We start from the raw sequence: 25,091 nt of genomic DNA, 5'->3' as shown, positions 1-25,091 counted from the left end.
TAATGAGTAGATGAATTAGTAAGTTGTCCTGTGATTATGCTTGGCTTAAATCAAGGTTTGTTGAGGGTTGCTCTGCAGTGCAACTCAAACAGTTGGAAAGGCCTATTCCACACACTATTTCTAAAATAAGTAAAAACATTTTGCTTGAAACTTAAGTATTCAAACTGCTGACACCATCTACTACCCTTCTTTAATAAAGTCCACTCTCACCATATCATCCAACATTGCCCTTATATATTCCTAACTCAGCTAAAATATAGAAATAAAAAAAATCCAGATGCTGGAAATCTGAAATAAGAACAGAAAATCCTGGAAAATCTTTGCAGGATCTAAAGAAAATGTAATAACATTTCAAGTCAAAGACTCCTCATCAACACTGAAAAGTGACTAGCTAAAGTATTCCTATTTTTGTTCCCTTCAGACTTTCCTAATACTCTTACATCATGTTCTACTGTTAAACTCTCCAATGCATTTAATTCAAGACATCTCTTTTCAGACTCTTCCTTGACCCTGTCTCAACTTACTCCTGCAAGTTATAGCACTATTTTATTCTATTGTGTGCTCTTTTCTCCCAGAGTTTTAGCCCCTAAAGCAACTTATATTCCCTCACTAGAGATAAAGCCTTCAACCGTCTTTGTTCATTATTGTCTAGCATGGCCCCTCAACCTCACAACATCACTCCCAGCTTCATGGAGAGTTATTCAATCTGATTGCAATGCACTTTAAAGTTTTCTAAGTGGGAAGGCAACTTCTTTCTCTCCTTTCTTAAACAAGAACGATTTTGTAAATTTGTACATCAATTTTCTGGCACATCTGGAATTTCTGGAAATGAAAAAGGGCTTGGAATGTTAAATTGCCAATCCAGTCTTTCTTTCAGCCACGTCTCTGTAATCAAAACAATATAATAGTCCCATGCATGAGAGTCAGTGACTCATCTTCTTAAATAAAGGATCATTAAACTGAAAGTTTAGCCGGTTCAAGGTAGAAGGTAGCCCAATACTGGGAATATGCAACAATAAGAAGGGAACTTTCCTTGCAACAACAGTATACTGGAAATAGAAAATAATAAAAGTAAAAAATACTGGAAATATTCAGCAGGTCAAGCAAGGTTTGTTAAAAGGGAAACAGAGTTAACTTTGTCAGAACAGGGGAAGAGAGGAAACATTGACAAAGGATCACAGTCCTGAAACATTGCCCGTTTTTCCTTCTGCAAATGCTGCCATACTTGCTGAGTTTTTCTACATTTTCTATTTTTGTTTAAGAGAGAAAACAAGTTAATTTTAAGTTGCAGATAGGTAAATGGAGGGGAAGATAGAAAATGCATGAGATGGGGCAAGTCCAGCTTTGCTGTGGGTTGCTGTGCAGAAGTCAATAGTTGATAGTTTAAAACAGTGAGAATACAAACAAAAGACCAGAAAAAATGCAAAATTCAGAGCTGTAGAACATGCCCAAATGATTAGACTGTATTAATGGACAGATAAACTGAGCCAATATCACAGATTGATCAGCTATGAAGAAGGCAAGACAGTGGCTAAATTTCAGTAGGTTGACACTTGCAAATCTCTACAGATGTACCATGGAGAGCATTCCAATTGGCTGCATCACTGTCTGGTATGGGGGAGCTACTGCATGGGATCGAAGTAAGCTGCAGAAAGTTGTAAAATTAGCTTCCATAGCATATAAAACACCTTCAAGGAGTGGTGCCTCATCAAGGCGTTGTCCATCATTAAGGACCCCCACAACCCAGGATGCGCTCTCTTCTCATTGTTACCACCAGGAAGGAGGTACAGAAGCCTGAAGGCACACATTCAGAGATTCAGAAATAGCTTCTTCCCCTCTGCCATATGATTCCTAAATGGACATAAAACCTATGAACATTATCTGACCTTTTTTATATATATTATTTCCGAACAGATTCTCCTCTACTGCCATCTGATTTCTGAATGGACACTGAACCCATGAACACTGCCTCACTACTTATTTATTTCTGTGTTTTGCATTATTTATTTGATTTAACTATTTAATATATATGTATATACTTACTGTAATTTACAGATTTTGATTCTATTTTATCATGTATTGTATTGTACTGCTGCCACAAAGTTACCAAATTTCACAACACATGCTGGTGATGTTAGACCTGATTCTGATTCCTAATAGCTGAAATAGCAGGTTCTGCTAGACTGAGAAAACAAGGTACTGAAAGAGTAGAAATTAATATTGAGTCTGGAAGGCTGCTCGGTGTCCAGATGGAGGATAAGGTGTGTTGGGCCTCATTGTGACAGCACAGGAGGTCACAGTCAGATAGGTCATTGGTATGTATTAGGATGCAGAATTAAAGGTCACCAATGCACAATGAATATGAATGTTTTGCAAAGCAGTCATTAACCTTTGCTTTCTCCAGCGCATACTGTGATTATTGAATCTGGAAGAAGCATAAAGAAATCTCAGCTCTGCTTTAAAGTACTTTTTGAATCCCAGTTAGTCCTGACGAAGGGTCTCGGCCTGAAACGTCGACTGCACCTCTTCCTAGAGATGCTGCCTGGCCTGCTGCGTTCACCAGCAACTTTGATGTGTGTTTTTTGAATCCCTGGGTGGTGGGAAAAGAAGAGGAAAATAAACAGGTATTGCATCTTCTATGATTGCCTGTGCTATAAGAAAGGGAGTAGATGGAACATAGAAGAAAGAGTACAGCACAGGAACAGACCCTTTGGCCCACAATGTTGTGCTAAATCAAGTGGCAAACAAAATCAACTCTTCTGCCTACACAATCTCCATATCCTTCTATATTCCTCACATTCATGTGTCTATTTTAACGTCTCTTAAAAGTCTCCAATATTTCTGATTCTCCCAACACCGCAGCAGCACATTCCAGGCACCCATCACTTTGTTTAAAAAAGCTTGCCCCTCACATCTCCTTTAAAATTACTACCTCTCACCTTAAATGTATGTCCTCCGGTATTAAGCATTTGAACCCTTGGATAAAGATATTGTCTGTCTACTTTAACTATGGCTCTCATAATCTTCCAAACCTCCATCAGATCTCCACTCAGTCTATGCAGCTCCAGAAAAAACAACCCAAGTCTGTTCAGCTTCATGTTCTAGCACCTGCTCACTGATCCAGACAACATGCTGGTAAAATGTGTTCAGCGTCATGTTCCAGCACCTGCTCACTGATCCAGACAACATGCTGGTAAAGTCTGTTCAGCTTCATGTTCCAGCACCTGCTCACTGATCCAGACAACATGCTGGTAAAATGTGTTCAGCGTCATGTTCCAGCACCTGCTCACTGATCCAGACAACATGCTGGTAAAGTCTGTTCAGCGTCATGTTCCAGCACCTGCTCACTGATCCAGACAACATGCTGGTAAAGTCTGTTCAGCGTCATGTTCCAGCACCTGCTCACTGATCCAGACAACATGCTGGTAAAGTGTGTTCAGCTTCATGTTCTAGCACCTGCTCACTGATCCAGACAACATGCTGGTAAAGTCTGTTCAGCTTCATGTTCCAGCACCTGCTCACTAATCCAGACAACATGCTGGTAAATCTCTTATGCACCCTTTCCAAAGCCTTGACATCCTTCCTATAATTAGACGACCAGAACTATATGCAATACTCTAGATGAAACCCAACTAGGGTTTTACAAAGCTGCAACAGAACCTCTTGACTTTTAAACTCAATGCCTCAACTAATAAAGCCAAGATGCCATATACCCAGGTGCCACTTTCAGGGAACTATGAACTTGGAGCCCAAGAAACCTCTGCTCATCAACACTGTTAAGTGTCTTGTTGTTAATAATGTACTGTCTCTTTGCATTTGACCTGCCAAGGTGTAACACTTCACATTTGGCCAGGTTAAGATCCATCTGCCATTTCTCTATCCTCATCTGCAACTGATCTATATCCTATTGTATTCTTGTCAAATACCTTGCTAAAATCCATGAAAACAACATCTACAACTCTACTTTCATCATTCACCCTCGTCACCCTTGTCAAAAACCTCAATTTAAGTTAATACGACATGACTTGCCCGAACAAAGCCAATGCTGGCTCTCTCTAATAAAGCCATGGTTTTCCAAATGCTCATAGATCTTATCCTTAAGAATTCTCTCCACTAATTTCCCTGCTACTGACACACGAGTCAACCATCTATAGTTTCCAGGATTATCTGTTGTTCCCTTCTTGAATGATGGAACTTATCAGTCTTCCAGGACCTTGTCTGTGGCTAGAGAGGACACAAAGATATTGATCAAGCCCCAGCAGTCTCTCCTCTGCCTCGCTCGATAACCTGTGGTACATCCCATCAGACCCAAGGGACTTAACCATCTTAATGTTCCTTAGGAGACCTAACACTACTTCCTGCTTTACCTCGAAATGCGCTAGCATATCAATACACTCAGCACTAATCTCTCTATCCTTTACGTCCTTCTCCTTGGTAAATACTGAGGTAAAATACTCATTGAGGACCTCTCCCACAACCTCCGCATCTCAGCAAATGTTACCCCATTTATCCTTGCGTAGACCATAAGACCATACGACATAAGAGCAGAATTAGGCCATTCAGCACATTGAGTCTGCTCCACCATTCCATCAGGCCTGATCCCGGACCCTACCAGCTCCCTAGTTATCCTTTTGCTCTTGATCTATGATCTGTGGGTGGTGAGGATGAAAGAGCAGGCTGGAGAATCTTGAAGGTAATGATCTTTTAAACACTGGAAGGAGAAGTTCTGGTGATAGAATTTTGCTGAAGCTAGCAGAAAATTGTGTGTGGTGATTTGTTGAAAGTGAAGGTTGTTAGGATGAAAGTTGAGGACTAGGGGAACTCCCTCTCTGCTCCACCAAGGAGAAGAGCTGAGAGCAAAGATGTGGGAAATAGTTGAGGTGCAGTCAACTATGGTCAAGTAAAAGTTTTGATTCAGAAAGAAGGAAGACATCATATAGGCACCTGTGTGGAAAGTCTAATTATCTAAACAAATACAATGCAGAGGGAGGAATTGCACTTTACATTTTATGCCCTTTAGATTGTACTCTCACTCTTTAACTGCCCAATAATCTCTTGATGTGTTGAACTCTAAAGCTTATTCTATGACAAGCGTGGCCTAGCTCTTTATTCTTTCCATTACTTTCCTTCCCTTCACTGCAATTTAAAACTAACATATTTTCTCTCTTCCCCAGTTCTGAATCTTCAACCTGAAACATTAACCGTATCTCTTTTGAAAGATGTTGTTAAGCCACTGAGTGCTTCTAACCATTTCTGTTTAGATTTCAGACTTCCAGCATCGGTAGTTTGCATTCACTGGGAATGTACATTTCCATTTCAATCTGGAAAAGAGAATGCTATGATTTCAGGAGTGACCCTTCTTCAGAATCATGATTTTTTAAACGTACACTATCTCCTCAAGAAGCTGCTTCCGTTGATAGTTTAGTCCTTGCTGTTGTTTCCTTAGTAACTCCTCCTCCTTTGCCAAACCAGCTTTCCAATCCTTTGCTAAATAACCTCTGCAAAAGGAGCAACAAAACAAGAAGTCAAACTCTGACTAACATTATTATTTGTAGTTAAACTAATAGCAATTTTGAATATTCAATACTGAAAGCTGTTTGATGCCATATAATACTTTTATTATCAGTTCTTACAATGATATTAATGTCTGACATAGAGCTTACAATGGACAATTATTAACCTTTAATTATATACTTTTGGGCAATTGGAGCAGAGGATCAAGATTACAAAGCATACATATATGGCTGAAAAAAACTAATAAAATTCAAAAATAATATTTTAATTGAACAAATGACAAGAAAAGTATGTGCAGCCACCAGTTTACAGCAAACCAAGTTAAGGAATGTGACATGTGAATTGATTCAAGAGTAGTCAGTACCATGTAAGATACCATAAGTAAAATGATGAGCAAAGTACTGTGAAATGTGAGAATGCTTATTTTATACTGTACTTATGTCGAAATCTAGGGAAGTTTGAAATGTTATGTCTTTAGGTCGACTGATAAGACCTAATTTGCTGACATTTTTCTAGTATTTTCTATTTCTAGCGCAGAAATCCGAAAGCTGATGCGATGTTGCTTCACAGCTATCCGCACCCTAATGCTGGACTCCTCGTGGTGAGGGATTGTGAACCTGGCTAAAATGCTTTGTACTTGTAGAATAATCAAATAATTCTATTCCTGACAATGGAAGGAAAATGATCCAAGTTTATTATTTTGAAATGATTTTATGGTACTTGTCCTTATTTAATAATATGCTTGTAAATTAGAATTCTTCAAGTTTCTAAAGGATTGTTGAGTTTTTTTAATACTTAAAGGGATTAGATATCTTTGAAGGGGAGTTTATACTTTTTTTGTACTATATCTTATGAACAGTTTTTGAATGTTTTTTAATTTTTCTGACAGCCTGTGAAGAAATCTGAAATAGAAAGGATGGTTATAATGCTTGACTGTTCTAGCTAAACAGATAGCACAACATTGCTGGCAGTTAGTTTTCTACCTTTTCTGGGTACGCCTGGTTACTATTGCATCACAGAAGGCGTTTTACTTCGTAATACCTCGATGGCTCCTAGGTCCTTGACCTCCAGACAGTTTTTACCAGTTCCCATTGACATCATTATCAAAATTAAACATGAATTTTTATCCAAGATCTGTAATTAGCTAACTGTGCTCCCCATTGACCACAAGTTCATAATCAAGTCTCATTTCTATATACATTATATGGTTATATATGTATATACTTAAATGACAATAAACTTGATTTAATGTTTGCTTTTGTACTTACAGCTAAAAGATTAAATTGTTAAGTCTGATCGTTAAAAAATACTTTTCCACACATTTACAGTATTGACAACAAAAATTCTTACTTCAACTTATGAAGAATGTGCTGCTTCTTGTAGGTTTTTAAGTCTTCAACCTTAGTGTTCCATTTTTGCCGATGTGATATCTCTCGCTTTAGGTCAGCCTTGATCAGATTAACATACAATTGGCTCATTGCTCTGTGATTTGCTAGCACAGCCTGGTTTACTAGCTGTGCAAAATGGGAATGGATACAATAGAAATATTAGTATGATTCATCTTGATATAAATATTTTGAAGCAAAATAAACAAGTCCTACATTATGTGCATATTAGCAATATACAAAATACATCATCTTTCAAAATTTTCTTGCATTTAACATACATTCAGCGGCCACTCTAACAAGTATGGGAGGTAGCTAATAAAGTTGCCATTGAATGTACGTTCATGGTCTTCTGCTGCTGTAGCACATCTGTCTCAAAGTTCGACATGCTGTGCATTCAGAGATGCTTTTCTGCACACCACTGTTGTAACATGTGGTGTCACCTTCCTGCGAGCTTGAACCAGTACGGCAATTCCCCCCAACCTCTCTCATCAACATGACATTTTCATCCACAGAACTGCCGCTCACTGGATGATTTTTATTTCTCACACCTTTTTCTGTAAACTCTAGAGAGTGTTGTGTGTAAAAATCCCAGGAGAACAGCAGTTTCTGACATACTCAAACCACCCCGTCTGGCACCAACAATCATTCCATGGTCACTTAGATCACATTTCATCCCCTTTCTGATGTTTGGTCTGAACAACAACTGTTCATGTCTGCCTGCTTTGATGCATTAAGTAATGCTGCCACATGTTTGGCTGATGATATATTTGCATTAATGAGCGGGTATACACATATCCCTAACAAAGCGGCCACTGAGGTATAAATATCCAAACTTCTGAACACAAAAAAATTCTTCAGATGCGGCAAATCCAGAGCAGCACACACAAATGCTGGAGGAACTCAGCAGGTCAGGCAGCGACCAGAAAAATGAATAAACAGTCAATGTTTCAGGCTGAAACCTTTCATCATTATTGGAAAGGAAGGAGGAAGACGTCAGAATAGAAAGGTGGGGAGAGGGGCAGGAGGACAAGCTAGAGGGTGATAGGTGGAAGCAGGTGGATGGGAAAGATTAGGGCTGGAAAAGAAGTAATCTAATAGGAGAGGAGAGTGGACCATGGAAGAAAGGGAAGAAGGAGGAGCACTGCCTGATGTGATAAGAAGGAGAAAAGAAGAGGTAAGAGGCTAGAGTGGGGAATAAAACAAGAGGGAAGGGGAAGAGGAAAAGAAAAGAAAAAGAAGGGAAGGAGAAATCATGACATTGGGTTGGAGGCTACCTAGACAGAATACAAGGTGTGGCTCCTCCACCCTGAGAGTGGCTTCAACATGTCGGAACAGGGATGGGGAAAGAAATTAAAATGGTTGGTCACAGGGAAACCCCGCTTTTTGTGGATGTAGCAGAACTGCTCGACAAAATAGTACCCCAATTTTCGTTGGGTCTCGCCAATGTAGAGGAGGTTGCATCAGGAGCACTGGATACAGTAGATGACTCCAACAAATTCGCAGGTGAAATATTGTCTCACCTGGAAGGACTGTTTGGGGCCCTGAATGGAGGTAAACTTATCAAAACTTTTGTTAACACTTGAACCAGACTTTGCACAGATAAAATTTGTCGCGGCAATGTTTGTAGTTTCAGGGAAAATATCATGAATGTTTTACCTACTCGTAGTTACTGAAATCCAATTGAAAACACAGGGATCAAAGGAGGATTATTAGATATATTCGATGTATTAATGTAAATATACATTAATCAGATGGAAAGTGAACAATAATGCATCTCTTAATTATCCACTTCTAAAGTGCCTCATGCTGTGATAATGCTGGCTAGATACATGTGATGTGTACAACTCAGTTTATGTGATATCATGAGATTTTATTTCTGTCACACTTTGAAAGTGCACAATGTCCAGCATTGTACAAATCCTAAGTGTGGAATTAAGAGATCCAAGTCTGGGGCCACCCATTAATCAAAAGGCAGGTAAGCATGTCTGGGTCTATCAAGAGGTGAGAGGTCCTGGGTCAGCAGAAGTAGGAGTATTTTTGCCAAGTCTAAAAAATTTGCCTGTAAACAGTCAGTGATACCTCCTCTGTGATTTTCCTAATCCAACAATTTGTTAACACATTTCTGAAAAAAAAAATTCTTACCATTGCTTCTTTATCAATAAATTGATGAATATCATCGACTGGTAAATAAGCGATCTTTTCTAAAGTCTTCATGCAGTCCTTAAATGTTGCTGTTACCTGAATCACACATATCGATTTATATTATTAGCAGTTTGTATTTGAAGATAGAAAATATCGATCCATTTTTGGTTCTTTTGAGATCCCTACAAACATAAAACTTATTCAATTCAATTCCTACATTACCAAGAAAAGGCAGAGAGCGTTGATAATAGTAAGGGCTAATGGGTCTGAGAACACTTCAACTGGCATTCCCCGGACAATGTGGGAAAATGCCTAGATACTCCTGTCAACATTATGAGGACAAATCCACCTTGTCTGATTATCACCTCAACAGTCTACTCTCAATTATCAGCAAAATGATGGAAGGTATTGTCTACAGTGCACTAACTTAGCAATAGTTTGATCACTGATGCCCAGTTTGGATTTACCAGGGCTACTGATTCCACTACAGTTTTGGTTCAAACAGATGAATCCCTGAGGAGAGGAGATCTGCCCTTGTCATCACTGAAACATTTGATTGGAGGATCAGGAAGACTCAGTAATATATAGATAAAAGGGAATGGAGAACATAGATTCAGGAATTTCTTGAGACAGTGGCCTGAGCTTAAAAATCCCAAGCTGCCACAAAAAAATTATCTTTCCTCAATTATAGTATCAGAAGTGGGTACATTCATTCAAGATTATAATTAATTCAATTTAATTCTCAACTATCCAAATGTTGTTGAACTCTGTGCCTGCATGCATCAAGACCTGGATAATACTGAAGAATGGGTTCATAAATTATAAGCAACATTTGTGGCATATAAGTGTCGGGAAATGGCCACTGCCAACGAGTTTAACAAAAAATCTCCACCCTAAAACAGCAAAACTGTTTTCATTTCATACATGCTGCCTGAGCTACTAAGTGTATCCAGCATTTTTCTTCTTATTACAAATTCCCAGCATTTCAATTACTTACCCGTTTCACTCTTTCTTTTTCATACTCCTTGAATGTATTATCAAGTTCTCTGATCTGCTCCCTCCTCAGGTGAGAATGTTTCCTAATGCTCTCCCATAAATCATTTAGACTCTACAAAGAAGTAAAGTTTGTCATACAAAGGTAAATAAGGCCTCTATATTAAACATTGCGTTCAAAGGATGGAGTCCACAATGTTTAGAAAGTCTGGTATTTTAATAACACAGCAGTTAAATCAGTGAACGGCTAACAAATATACTTCAAAAGGATGATGCCTACCATTCCAAAGCTATTCGATCATAGTCCAAGTAAAGAATTAGTTCAACAGATGAGTTCATGAGAATGGAGCAAGAGGTGGGGGTTGGTTGGGTAGGAATAGGCAGAAACCAATCAGGTTTCAACTCCTGATCAGTATTTATTTATTTTTTATGTGGGATATGAGTGTTTTAATACTCAAGACTATTGACTCTGAACAAAGTGGTTCTTCAACTACTTAAGTCTCTGTGGTAAAAGTACTCCCACAGATTGTTCCACAACAGCACCTTCAAGATAGGTGAAGAAAGGAAGTGATATATTGCTTAGTACACAGAAAACAGTGGAAGTACATCCAAAAATGAAAGTTCAAGTTAAAGTTTAATTGTCATTTAACATACACATGTATACTGTCAAACAAAACAGCAATACTCTGGGGCCAAGGTACAAAACCCAGTAATAATAGTCACTCTCAACACATAGCACATATAATTACGATAGCAGTTCAGCAGATTACATAATTACTTACTAACTTTTTGCAGCAGCTAACTAATTAGCAACAAGAGAGAAATCCTCAAAGAAGTGGAGCCTCCCAGAGCATCTCAGAGTTTTCCAAAATAAATTAGCACAATCACAGAAATTTGTGGCATGTACAAATTCACTTAATTTGATGCTAAGTACAGGCCGGCGGAAAGAACTAGCGAACACAACTATAATATCCTAACAAAAGGATAATCACATCCTGGTAAAATGCATAGATGTCCATCTTTCTGAGGTTAGGACAACAAGGCAAATTATGTACAGTGACAGTGACATTACTTATTTTGTAATTTTCCATTGTTTTTACTAATTTCACTTTTTATCTTGCATCCCTCAAAAATTAATTTTAGTTAAGATTTTTGTTTTATACTGCAGGATCAAATTTATGAGAAACAAAAATAATTTCTGAGTTACTTATTTTTGTTATTAATAGCCATGGGTTATTTTGATAATGGCACTGTGGATATGAAGATGGGGGTGGCACAGGGGAAGTGGGTGGGGTAGAGGTTACCTGTCCTGTCAAAGGGTTTCAGCCTGAAACGTTGACTGTATTTTTTTCCATAGATGCTGCCTGGCCTGCTGAGTTCCTCCAGCATTTTGTGTGAGTTGCCCGGATTTCCAGCATCTGCTGATTATCTCTTGTTTGTCGCTACTTCAACTGGTATCCAACACAACAGTCATTGGGGTGCATTTATCAGCACCAAGGACAGCAACAATGTCATCCGCACTGGTTGTTTGCTGCACGTGTAGTCATAAGGACTGAGCAAGAGCATCCTGCACGACTTCCACCAGCTCAAATGGACACTGCTAGCTACACAGTGTTTCCCACGCCTGTTTCAAAGAATTGGTCTCACACTTTACAGGCCATCCCCCATTTCACACAGGTGAATGTGGAATTTTGTCCGAGTCGGAAAATGCACATAAATTACTCAATATAGCAACCATACCTCTATGGTATTGTAATGAATGACATTAAAAACACATAAAGCTGATAAGAATGAAACACTACTAAAAGTGGAAAGAAAGAGCAAACGAGTTCTGCTATTTGTAGGAAAAAACATATATATGTACATCAGACTTTTGAATTTAATAATACTATGGGAGCTTATATTCATAAGTTGGGCATTCTTGATCTGGGGACAGACTGTATTAGGAAAGTGTACCCATTTTGTTGAATAAGTGATTTATAACTCTGCATTTGACTACAAAGTAATTTACATAAAATTTAAGTTGTTACATCAATCTATTCCTTGTACAATTGCATTTAACAATAAAGAAAACTATACCTCAAATGTCAAGGTAGGCAAATCACTGTCACTCTCTATCTTTGAGAATATTTCATGGACATTTTGGTGAGACTTTTCCATGTACTGCAGAAGTTTTTCTGCAGCTTCAGCAAACTGCTTCTCCATGTCCTAGGAATATCAGAAAATGAAGCTTATTTCTGTTCCAGAAATACTAATAGAAAAAAACCTGCGTTTTGAGGCAGTGATGAGATATTTGAACTGTATTTAGGAACTTGGAGTGGCAGGATGACAATGGACAGTATTAATTTTTTTAACGTAACATCAAGGTTTTAATATCTCAGGCTTGACCTAAGAACTTGGGAGATGAGAAGCACCATACTTTGTATTTAGAATTGATCCTTAAGCATGCTGTCAAAGTAATTAAGTGAAAAGTACATTACTGAAGCAAGTCCACAAGTCATACTTCATTGCATCTAGTAATACGATGGAAAATAACACATCTTGTACCATAAGAGAGAAATAAATGTAATGTTATCATACCTTACTGATGGTCATCAGTTCTTGGTCCAATTCAATTATTGCCTCCTCATGTTTTTTCTGTTTATTTTCAATCATCTGCTGAATAATGATGGAGCCTTTTTTTGTAGGAACTATAGATTAAAGGAAAATATCACATATGCTAACACATCTTAAGCAGGCACCTAGAAATTCTTTTTCGCAGCATGTTTTTGAGCAGATTCAATGGAATTTACTCAAAGCTTACCTACAATTCAAGTCACATAGAATGCAAATTTGTTTTAAGTTATGCTGACGCATAGAGGTTCCTGAGCATCAGTGATGTTGTGCAATGTCACTAACACAAGATTTATTTGTGTATACTTGGTCAGCAAAGTGGACAGCCCGCTCTTTTAGAAGACCTACATTTCCCATGACAGGTGAGGCTTGCCTACACTTGACTCAAAATACGGTATAGTCTGATATATGAGTACTCCCAAAGGTAGATCCTCTTTATGATTAATAACAAAGAAACCTTGTTTTAGATCTGCAATTCAGGGTCAAAAATCAAGGGGTGTGTGTGTATGAGGGGGGAGGTGTTGTGGTGAGGCAGAGAGGCAGGTAGTTGTGGAGCAGTGATACATACAGTACATGGTGGGCAGTTGCAGAGGAGATTTCCAAAATCGAGAGAGAACTTGGGCAACGTTGGTGCAAGCGTTCTCTGTGGTTTCAGTCTAACAGACACTTATAAACACTCCACTGAGAGCCTACCAAATTTCACTGAACAAAAAACCTAAAAGAGCCTTGTGTATCCAGCAGTTGCCATTTGGAAAGTTAGCTTTGACAATACATTGGCAACATACAATACCCTACTATTATCAAATCACAATGTTCACGTATATGTTAGGTCGGTGAATTCAAACTTCAGCACTAACGGCAGCAGTGGGTAGGAAGTATTAATTACATTTCTAGAACAGATGGTGAAACGTAGGAAATGAATCAGTACTGAACGTTATTCCAAGTTTTTTGCAGTATGTATACTGACTGAGCATAATGCCAGCTTTGGTAAAATACTGAGCCATGCAAGTTACTTGATTCTGCTGCTAATATAAGCCTGAACAGCCAGTGTGCTGCCTTGTTCCTTCAGGGCCTTTAAGCTAATGGAGAGAAAAAGAAGTAAGAATCTTTTTCTTGGTGATCTCTATTCAGTTGTCCATCTGCGAACATCAGGTGAGAATAAAATTAAAGCTATCTTAACCGCTCCAGAAAGCAGGCTACTGACAACGAATGTTTAGGCTCAATTATAAATAAGATCATTCAGAAGTTTCAGAGGAGTTACAACCCAGCATAAAGCAGCATCTCAACGGGTGGGAAAGAAGAAAATTCTAGGAGAAAAAGTTCATTAAAAAGCTTTTAACAAACCATGCTTACCAATTACATCAGGAAGACCTTTCACTTCCGTCACTGCATTGTTCAGCTCATCTACCTCTTTAGTTTCTATGGCTGAAAGGACTGCATCTCTACAATGTCAGAGTGCAACAATAGGAAGTATTTCTTAGATTGCTGTTTGGATGTTTAATCATATCAATAAATAACAAACATACATGCATATAATGTTTCCCATAACCTTATGATGTCTCAAAGTGGGATACAGTCATTTGAATGCTTTAGAAATGTTGACAGTATTTAATGTTGGAAAAGCCAGAATCTATTTAAACACAACATATCGCAAAAGCAGAGAAATAAATGGCTAAGTAATTAATGTCCCTGATATAGGTAGAAGTATAAGCAGCGACTATGACACCAAGGGAACACAAATGACCTTTAAATAATGCTTTGGAATCCTAAAGACACAGCCAAGTCAAAAGGTATGATTCAGTTTAACATATCATCTCAATATAGCAATGCACTTCTGATATTTTAGGATTCCTTCAACATTGAACCAAAGTGATGATCTGTTCAAGTCTCTGAAATTTGGATTGTACTTAAGACTTTTTAAGAGGGAGAGTGTTCCTGTTGATCAAAGATTGAGCCTAGGCTATTTTAACCCAATACATTCATGCATTAAATAATGCATGCTATAAATAACAACCCAAATAAAGTTATTAGTAATGTAACCATTATCATTAAAAGTATTCCTGTAAAATTGGTTTATTTGGTTTAATTGTCTTATTTTTTAGTCTTTGGGATAGATTCCAGGTTTTTCTCAGAAGCCTCTCCCCCTTCAAAGTGATAACATTGAAGTCAATAACTAAAATTGTTATAGTTCAAAATTTGTAAATGCTAAATTATTTTAAAACCTAAACTGTAAAATTATTTGTTCCCCCACACTCACCTCAGAACTAACATTGTCGCCAGTGTTCCTCTATCTAAATTGTTTGGATCCTGTGGTAGCTCCAGCAAACTTTACTCTGTGCCCAGAAATGTGTGGGGGCAAAAGTACTGCATATGAGCTCAATGCCTTGAATAGGCAGAGAGAAAATAGTCAGATCTTTGCTTCTGATCCTTGATGGGACTGACCACATGTTGGCAACTAGTGAGTGCAGGATCAGACTTAGTTGTGATGCTCCCACAAACTGAGAGTCTGTTGATACAAACTCACAGATAAAGAATAGCATTTTGAGCCAAGAACTGAAGTGATACTGCATATGAAACAATACTTCAGGATTGCAGTTGGCGTGAGGCGCTGGAAGGAATGAAACTTAAGATTGTGCTTTAACAGAAAACACTGATAAAAATCCGTAAAAAATTCAATGGGAGTAGTCCCACTTAAATAACTACTGTATAATATTAAGATAATCAAATCACATCGGAATTCTATTGATTAAATTTTAGATGGGACTTTTATTACCATGGTATCAGTTGCTATTGAATCTGAGGATCACAATCATAATGAAACTTTAGAACTAACATTAGGGTTGTGGATATTGAGTCACTTTCTGCCGCTGGCTGTAAGGAGTTTGTACATTCTCCCCGCGACTGAGTGGGTTTCCTCCGGGTGCACCAGTTTCCTCCCACAGTCCAAAGACACGCAAGTTAGTAGGTCAATTGGTCACATGGGTCTAATTGGGAGGCACGGGCTCGTTGGACCGGAAGGGCCTGTTACTGTGCTGTATCTCTAAATACAAATAATGGCACAGAAACAACAGGAATTCTGCAGATGCTGGAAATTCAAGCAACATACATCAAAGTTGCTGGTGAACGCAGCAGGCCAAGCAGCAGCTGTAGGAAGAGGTGCAGTCGACGTTTCAGGCCGAGACCCTTCGTCAGGACTAACTGAAGGAAGAGTGAGCAAGGGATTTGGAAGTTGGAGGGGGAGGGGGAGATCCAAAATGATAGGAGAAGACAGGAGGGGGAGGGATAGAGCCAAGAGCTGGATAGGCAAAAGGGGATACGAGAGGATCATGGGACAGGAGGTCCGGGAAGAAAGACGGGGGGGGGGAACCCAGAGGATGGGGAAGAGGTATATTCAGAGGGACAGAGGGAGAAAAAGGAGAGTGAGAGAAAGAATGTGTGCATAAAAATGAGTAACAGATGGAGTACGAGGGGGAGGTGAGGCCTTAGCGGAAGTTAGAGAAGTCGATGTTCATGCCATCAGGTTGGAGGCTACCCAGACGGAATATAAGGTGTTGTTCCTCCAACCTGAGTGTGGCTTCATCTTTACAGTAGAGGAGGCCGTGGATAGACATGTCAGAATGGGAATGGGATGTGGAATTAAAATGTGTGGCCACTGGGAGATCCTGCTTTCTCTGGCGGACAGAGCGTAGATGTTCAGCAAAGCGGTCTCCCAGTCTGCGTCGGGTCTCGCCAATATATAAAAGGCCACATCGAGAGCACCGGACGCAGTATATCACCCTAGTCGACTCACAGGTGAAGTGATGCCTCACCTGGAAGGACTGTTTGGGGCCCTGAATAGTGGTAAGGGAGGAAGTGGAAGGGCATGTGTAGCACTTGTTCCGCTTACACGGATAAGTGCCAGGAGGGAGATCAGTGGGGAGGGATGGGGGGGGGGACGAATGGACAAGGGAGTTGTGTAGGGAGCGATCCCTGCGGAATGCAGGGGGGGGGGAAGGAAAGATGTGCTTAGTGGTGGGATCCCGTTGGAGGTGGCAGAAGTTTCGGAGAATAATATGTTGGACCCGGAGGCTGGTGGGGTGGTAGGTGAGGACCAGGGGAACCCTATTCCTAGTGGGGTAGTGGGAGGATGGAGTGAGAGCAGATGTACATGAAATGGGGGAGATGCGTTTAAGAGCAGAGTCGATAGCGGAGGAAGGGAAGCCCCTTTCTTTAAAAAAGGAAGACATCTCCCTCATCCTAGAATGGATAGTGGAGGAAGGGAAGCCCCTTTCTTTAAAAAAGGAAGACATCTCCCTCGTCCTAGAATGATAACGCCATCCCCTTCTCGCAATTCCTCCGTCTCCGCCGCATCTGCTCTCAGGATGAGGCTTTTCATTCTAGGACGAGGGAGATGTCTTCCTTTTTTAAAGAAAGGGGCTTCCCTTCCTCCACTATCAACTCTGCTCTTAAACGCATCTCCCCCATTTCACGTACATCTGCTCTCACTCCATCCTCCCACCACCCCACTAGGAATAGGGTTCCCCTGGTCCTCACCTACCACCCCACCAGCCTCCGGGTCCAACATATTATTCTCCGTAACTTCCGCCACCTCCAACGGGATCCCACCACTAAGCACATCTTTCCCTCCCCCCCTCTCTCTGCATTCCGCAGGGATCGCTCCCTACACAACTCCCTTGTCCATTCGTCCCCCCCATCCCTCCCCACTGATCTCCCTCCTGGCACTTATCCGTGTAAGCGGAACAAGTGCTACACATGCCCTTACACTTCCTCCCTTATCACCATTCAGGGCCCCAAACAGTCCTTCCAGGTGAGGCATCACTTCACCTGTGAGTCGACTGGGGTGATATACTGCGTCCGGTGCTCCCGATGTGGCCTTTTATATATTGGCGAGACCCAACGCAGACTGGGAGACCGCTTTGCTGAACATCTACGCTCTGTCCGCCAGAGAAAGCAGGATCTCCCAGTGGCCACACATTTTAATTCCACATCCCATTCCCATTCTGACATGTCTATCCACGGCCTCCTCTACTGTAAAGATGAAGCCACACTCAGGTTGGAGGAACAACACCTTATATTCCGTCTGGGTAGCCTCCAACCTGATGGCATGAACATCGACTTCTCTAACTTCCGCTAAGGCCCCACCTCCCCCTCGTACCCCATCTGTTACTCATTTTGATGCACACATTCTTTCTCTCACTCTCCTTTTTCTCCCTCTGTCCCTCTGAATATACCTCTTGCCCATCCTCTGGGTCACCCCCCCCTTTGTCTTTCTTCCTGGACCTCTTATCCCATGATCCTCTCGTATCCCCTTTTGCCTATCACCTGTCCAGCTCTCGGCTCTATCCCTCCCCCTCCTGTCTTCTCCTATCATTTTGGATCTCCCCCTCCCCCTCCAGCTTTCAAATCCCTTACTCACTCTTCCTTCAGTTAGTCCTGACGAAGGGTCTCGGCCTGAAACATCGACTGCACCTCTTCCTACAGATGCTGCTTGGCCTGCTGCGTTCACCAGCAACTTTGATGTATGTTGCTTTAATGGCACAGAAGGCCATTTAGTCTATCAAGTCTATACCAACCCCTGCAGAGCAATTCATTCAATCTCATTCCACACCTCTTTCTTCTCAACCTAGTAAATCATATTCTCATGCTTTGGGGTGGCATGGTAGCATAGTGGTTAGCACAGTGCTTTACAGTACAGATGACCTGGGTTCAATTCCCACTGCTGACTGTAAGAAGCTTGTATGTTCTCCCCGTGACTGTGTGGGTTTCCTCCGGGTGCTCCGGTTTCCTCTCCTACTGGTTGGTAGGTTAATTGGTCATTGTAAATTGTGCCATGATTAGGTTAGGATTAAATCAGGGGATTGCTGGGCAGCACGGCACAAAGGGCCAGAAGGGGCTACTCCGCACTGTATTTCAATAAACAAAATAAACCAAAATCAGTCACTTTTAGAAAGCCCCAGTGATCCCTCCATCCACTGGGTTACAATGATCAGAATCTTAACACAAAAAAAGACTTTTCTCAAATCCACCTCTGATATCTGAGCTTCACTTTAATTTTTTTATTATGGCCCTTGATCCATCTGCCAACAGGAAGGGTCTTGTACTATGGATTAAATATGTCATATTGGTTAAATTACAAGCAGAGTCTGCCAAAATCAATGCAGCCTTGAAAATATCACATTGAAATTGCGTTTCTCTGTTACCTGCGTAACACTGGATTTTCAGTGTACCCATCATTCATTAACCCCTCCATCCAGGAACGCTGACGTTGTGAGAGGATATGCCCTGTTGGTGTGTCCAAATTCCGAATGATAGGAATTCTCCCATTGCCAAAGGATATATCAGGGCACAGGGATTTTCTTCTTGTTTCACCCAGAGAACGGACGAGCTGAACCTTTACAGACATGTACAATTTTTAAAAAATTAATGTGTATCTTTTTGAAACAAAGATCATATAATAACAAAGTAATATTTTTCAAACTAATGAGATTAATTATATCTTTACTAGCTTCACAATGTGTGATGTTACTCTATACACTACTTCAGTACTCCATTACGCCAGGCTTCTAATTCCTACAGCAAAAGTTTAGCATCCTCAATGTGATTTAACCCTGAATTAATGCTAGACGCTATATATATATACATTGCGGGAACAGGCCAATCAACCCAATATGTGGAGGTCTTATGCACAATATAAGCCTCTTCTCTCCATTATAACCACATCAGCAAAACCCTCCCAATATTTTCTTTTATCTAGCAACACCTTAAACAGATCATTATTTCTCTCTCACACTCTCTGTTTCTTTCTTTCTCTCTCTCACACTGTTTTTCTCTCTCTCTCTCCCTCCCCTCCCCCATACCACCCCCATCCCTCTCCCTCTCTCTCTTTCTTTACCTCCACCGCTCTCTCTCTCTCACTTTCACTTTTAGCACAATACAGCTTTCAGGTCAAAGCAACACAGAAGTGTGAATCAATTTAATTAGCCTGACTAAAATTAGCTTAATTATTCCTTAACTTTATTTCTAAGATCTGCAAGTTGCTGCTTCATGTGGTGATTAATCTCCTAATAATGCCTCTCAGATATACAATTTTCACAAATTACTGGAAAAATTGATTTTTTTTTGCAATTTTCTGACTTGCATTGTAAAAAGCTGATTTATACGTACTTACTCATACTTCTTCAATCATGATAATTATTAACAATTCTCCATAACTATCTGATCAGTGAATTATTGTGATTAATGAGTGTATCTTACTTTGTCAATAACAGTAATATTTTCTGACAGATTGTTCCTAACAGCAGTGTCTAATCTATTAAAATGGGAACATCTCAGTCTACAGTGCCTATAAAAGTTATTCACCACCCTGGAAATTTTCATATTTTATTGTTTTACAACATTAAATTGGTGGATTAAATTTGGCTTTTTTGACATTGATCTGCAGAAAAAGACTCTTTCGTGCTCTTCTGCTCAGCCAAGGTGGCATGCAGAGGGTGAGAAACATTGTCCAGAATTGCCAGGATTTTCCATAGGATCCTTTGTTCTACCACAGCCTCGAGTGTGTCCAGTTTGACTCCTATAACAGAGCCAGCCTTTCTAATCAGATTATTGAGCCTGTTGGCATTACCTGTGTTGATGCCATTGCCTCAACACACCACCGTGCTGAAGTTTCTACTGGTGACAAAAAGAGGCCTGCAAACTCTAAAGGAAGTCTCCTCGGGAAGTAGGGGCGACTCTGGCTCTTCTTGTACTCGGCCTGTGTTGGTGCTCCACTCAAGTCTGTCATCCAGGTGCACTCCCAGGTACTTGTAGGTCTTCACCACATCCACCTCCTCACCATCAATGTAGCACTTACATCCATTGCGCTGAAGTGTTTTGAGAGGCTCGTGATGAAAGATATCAACTCCTGCCGGAGAAGCAACTTGCATCCACTCCAATTTGACTACCATCACAACAGGCCGACAGTAGATGCCATTACTTTGTCTCTTCACTCAATCTTGGAACAGCTGGACAGTGAAGATGCGTATATCAGGATGTCCCTTATTGACAACAGCTTGGCATTCAATACTATCATCCCCTCAAAACTAATTATTAAGCTTCAAGTCCTAGGGTTCAATACCTCATTGTGCAACTGGATCCTTGATTTCCTCACCTGCAGACCCCATTCAGATTGGATTGACAACAACATTTCCTCTACAATCTCCACAAGGAGGTCCACAAGGTGCACCACAAGGCTGTGTGCTTAGTGCCATGCCCTACTAACTTTATACTTATGACGGTGAGGCTAAGCACAGTTCCAATGCCACTCTAACCAGTTGATCAGTACGGGCTTTTAGTACTCAGTCAGTAGCCCGCCTGGGCTGAATGCTTTCCGTGGGTTCACTCTCCTGAAGATGCTCTCATGTCGGCCTCAGAGACTGAAATCACAGGGTCATTGGAGGCTGTGGGAGTTTGTGAAGGTTCCTCCATGTTTTGATGGTCAAGAGAGCATAAAAGGCATTGAGCTTATCTGGGAATGAAGCTTTGCTGTCATCTATGTTGCTTAATTTCACTTTGTAGGAGGTTATAGCATTCAAGCCACGCCGTAGGTGTTGTGCATCTTCAATGATTTAACTTTGCTCTGGAATTGCCCCTTTGAATGTGAGATGGCTTTCTGGAGATTGTACCTGGGTTTCTTGTATTCAACTTGGTTGCCAGGCCTGAATACTACTGACCTAGCCCTCAGCAGTTTGCTGATCTCATGGTTCATCTTGGGCTTCTGGTTAGGGTAGACTCTGAGTGATGTTGTAGGGACACACTCACCTACAACCGTTTTTATAAAGTCTGTGACAGCCGTGGTGTATTCGTTCAGATCCTCTGATGAGTCTTTGAACACAGCCCCATTTACTGACACAAAGCAACCTCGTAGCCACTGCTCAGCCTCCCATAGTTACCTCTTTGTTGTCTTATCTCTGGAGCCTTGGTCTTTAGCCTCTTCTGCCTGTTTGCAGATAGAAGGAGGATAGCTAAGTGATCAAATTTCCCAAATGCAGTCTCGGCATGGAACAGTAGGCATTCCTAATCGTAGTGTAACAGTGGTTGAGCGTGTTGGGACCCCTGGTGCTGATGTGATATGTTGATGATAATTGGGCAGAGTTTTCTTTAAACAAGCCTGATTGAAGTCCCCGGTAATTTGGAAGGTACCTAATAAAGTGATCACTGTATGTATGTCACAATACTCACTCTGAGCACGACAGCTACCCATTCCACAACTCAAAGTGAAATCTGTTCAGCAATTCAAAAGCATTTTTAAAACTTTCCAAATGTAAAAATAAACTTCTAAACAAACTTCAACAGATATATCAGGGCTGATTTTTAACCCTACTCACTTACAAAGCAGATCAGGCAGGTAATTGAAATAGCATTCAGTTCCTTCCTGCTGCACCCAAGTATACAACTGTTTTAAGTTATGGTTATTCTACAGTATTAGGTGATTTATAATTTAAGGTTCGGTGGCGTAATTTGGGCCACCAATGTGATGTGTTTCTGCTGATCAATGTAGTAACATTCCATTCTGGGACAAGCACTGATAAAGTCATCTAGAAGGATCATATCCTGAAGAGGATCACTGTTGTAATCTTTTTAGAGTTTTCGTTTTGGGCCAGTAAACTCATGATGAAAATTTGGTCTCCCCTCCCCAGAGCTTGCGTCCCCTTCCCTTCATTCCAGTTACCCATGGGTAGATAGCTCACTCTTTATCTTTCTCGTGCCTCGTGAAATTACCTCTTCTTCAAGACGGCAATAAAGCTCTGGACTCTGTACAGAGGCTTTAAATTAATGCAGTCATGTACCATCCACTATGCCATAGCAAATATGCTCACAAATGGAGCTAACAACTAGGCTATTATGATGCACAAAAGCTTTTACAGCATTAAAATGTGCAGTACTTTTATGCGACTAAATCAAGAAGCAATTATGAATCTACCTCTGCATCAAAAATTTGTCTGTAGACCTTTCCACTGGGTACCACATGAACCTCGTCCATTATGCGAAGGATCGACCTTTAGTCACCCAAAATGAATCAGCACCAGGAAAGGAAGTAGCATGTTTCGAAATGAAACAGAAAGAAGATTATTCGAGTAAAAAACAAATTCGAAAACATTAGCATGCAACGTGGTATTGCAGTGTTTTGTATAATTTTGTAACTATTATCATTCCTCAAGATATGACAAAATGAGAAAATAAGTTGAAATTCTGAAACCCTATTTATTCCATGAACTGTGAGAGAAACACAGAGAGATACAGTATTGTGTCTCTCTGTCACAGTACTGGGTCAAAAGCTTTAAGTTCCTCTGGGTCAATATCACAAATGACCTGACTTGGTCCAACCAAGCAGAGTCCACTGCCAAGAAGGCCCACCAGCGCCTTTACTTCCTGAGAAAACTAAAGAAATTTGGCCTGTCCCCTAAAACCGTCACTAATTTTTTTAGATGCACCGTAGAAAGCATTCTTCTAGGGTGCATCACAATCTGGTATGGAAGTTGTCCTGTCCAAGACCAGAAGAAGCTGCAGAAGATCGTGAACATGGCGCAGCACATCACACAAACCAATCTTCCGTGCTTGGACTCACTTTACACCACACACTGTCGGAGCAGTGCTGCCAGGATAATCAAGGACACGACCCACCCAGCCAACACACTTTTCGTCCCTCTTCCCTCCAGGAGAAGGCTCAGGAGCTTGAAGACTCGTACGGCCAGATTTGGGAACAGCTTCTTTCCAACTGTGATAAGACTGCTGAACGGATCCTGACCCAGATCTGGGCCGTACCCTTCAAATATCTGGACCTGCATCTTGGTTTTGTTGCACTACCTTACTTTCCATTTTCCTATTTTCTATTTATGGTTTATAATTTAAATTTTAAATATTTACTATCGATTTGTAATCCAGGGAGCGGGAAGCGCAGAATCCAGTATTGCTGTGATGATTTTCGTTGTAGTATCAATTGTTTGGCGACAATAAAGTATAAAGTATAAAGTGCAAAATTCTTAGGCACATATATATAGCTAGGTTGCCTAAGACTTTTGCACAGTACTGCAGTAATTTTATGTATTGCACTGCACCGCTGCTTCTGCTGAAGAAGAAAAAAAACAAATTTCATGACATATATGAGTGATGATAAACCCCATTCTGATACGGGTCTCTACTGTGGACCATGAGTAGGAAGGGGGGCAGGGAGAGGGGAGTCATGGTTGGGAAAGGGGAAGGGAGAAGGGTGGGAGTGGGAAGCACCAGAGAGACATTCTGTAGTGATCAATAAACCAATTATTTGGAATCAGATGACCGTACCCAGTGTTTCACGGCTGGGTGTGCCTGCAGATTCTCCATCCCCCTGCCCCAGTACTCCTTATCTGCCACCTGTCCCACATCCCTCCCACGGTACTCCACCCTCGCCATTCCCAATATCCTGTACTCCCTTCAGATCTGCAAACTCAGTCTCTGCTTTGCGCTGACAAATACAGTACTGTGTAAAAGTCTTAGGTGCCTTTGCTGTACTGTATATATGTGCCTAAGACTTTTGCACAGTACTATATAGCACAGAAACTGGCCCTTTGGCCCATCAAGTCTGTACTGATCATCAACTACCCATTTACACTAATCCCCCAGTTCTAGAAAAATAAGGGGACCATAATCAGGTCTTTGAGAATTTTTAATTCTCCATTTAAATCAGTTATAGTGCTCTAATTCCTCTAAATTGCATGGTTTCTATAGGGCAATGAGGTAGTTAAAATGAAATACAATTTCAGTAGCCCAGGCTTCATCTTATTCTGATTAGCAAACTATTAGCTCTTTGCCCCTTTTATTCTTCATGAACAACCAATTCAAGAAAGCGGAACTGCAGTGCTCTTAATCACCACTTCAGGGTTAGGGCCGAGTTCACACCAGACACTGGGCAAAACACAGCAGTTAACTCGTGCCTCACGAGCAGCTGCCAATGCAGATAAAACTGCCAATAGTAACAATTCTCATAAATTAACATTTAGATTGTGTGTGTGTGTGTGTGTGTGTGTGTGTGTGTGTGTGTGTGTGTGTGTGTGTGTGTGTGTGTGTGTGTGCGCGCGCGCAAATGATTTACTTTGTTTTTTTCTTTCTATATTATAAGGTATTGCATTGTACTGCTGCTGCTAGGCTAACCAATTTCACGACGCATGCCGGTGATATTAAACCTGATTCTGATTCTTGTTTTAATCCTCAACCCACTCCCATCATTGGAAATAATCTCTTATCAAACCATTCCCCATTCAATAGCTATGTCAACTCTACCATTACATGCAATTTAATGAAAGTTAAGAGGAGATTACCTTTGTGAAGATGCCGAGCTAAATTCTACAATTTGTTGTTACATGATTTAGAAGGGTTGAAGCGAAACCCTTCCCGAGGCTGCGGGGTTGCCCTGGCAACGGCCCA

At 40.6% G+C, this 25,091-nt stretch overlaps 1 protein-coding gene across 1 annotated transcript in view; it reads right to left on the bottom strand.

Annotated features, from left to right (window-relative positions):
- ccdc180 (coiled-coil domain containing 180) overlaps positions 1–25,076 on the bottom strand; it is an 81,978-nt gene extending 56,902 nt beyond the window's left edge. The window contains exons 1-10 of the mRNA XM_063073565.1: positions 24,986–25,076; positions 22,612–22,687; positions 18,851–19,041; positions 14,004–14,092; positions 12,618–12,727; positions 12,117–12,245; positions 10,042–10,152; positions 9,045–9,140; positions 6,865–7,028; positions 5,388–5,498 (exon numbers count right to left, since the gene is read on the bottom strand). Of these exons, the coding sequence (XP_062929635.1) occupies positions 5,388–5,498; positions 6,865–7,028; positions 9,045–9,140; positions 10,042–10,152; positions 12,117–12,245; positions 12,618–12,727; positions 14,004–14,092; positions 18,851–19,041; positions 22,612–22,671 (1,061 nt within the window). The 5' untranslated portion in view covers positions 22,672–22,687; positions 24,986–25,076. The remainder of the gene's footprint in view (positions 1–5,387; positions 5,499–6,864; positions 7,029–9,044; positions 9,141–10,041; positions 10,153–12,116; positions 12,246–12,617; positions 12,728–14,003; positions 14,093–18,850; positions 19,042–22,611; positions 22,688–24,985) is intronic.
- Between the last annotated feature and the right edge of the window lie 15 nt (positions 25,077–25,091).

Source organism: Mobula hypostoma, chromosome 21 (assembly GCF_963921235.1).
Source record: "Mobula hypostoma chromosome 21, sMobHyp1.1, whole genome shotgun sequence".
Classification (NCBI taxonomy): domain Eukaryota; kingdom Metazoa; phylum Chordata; class Chondrichthyes; order Myliobatiformes; family Myliobatidae; genus Mobula; species Mobula hypostoma.
This window is presented reverse-complemented; position numbering and strand designations above follow the sequence as displayed.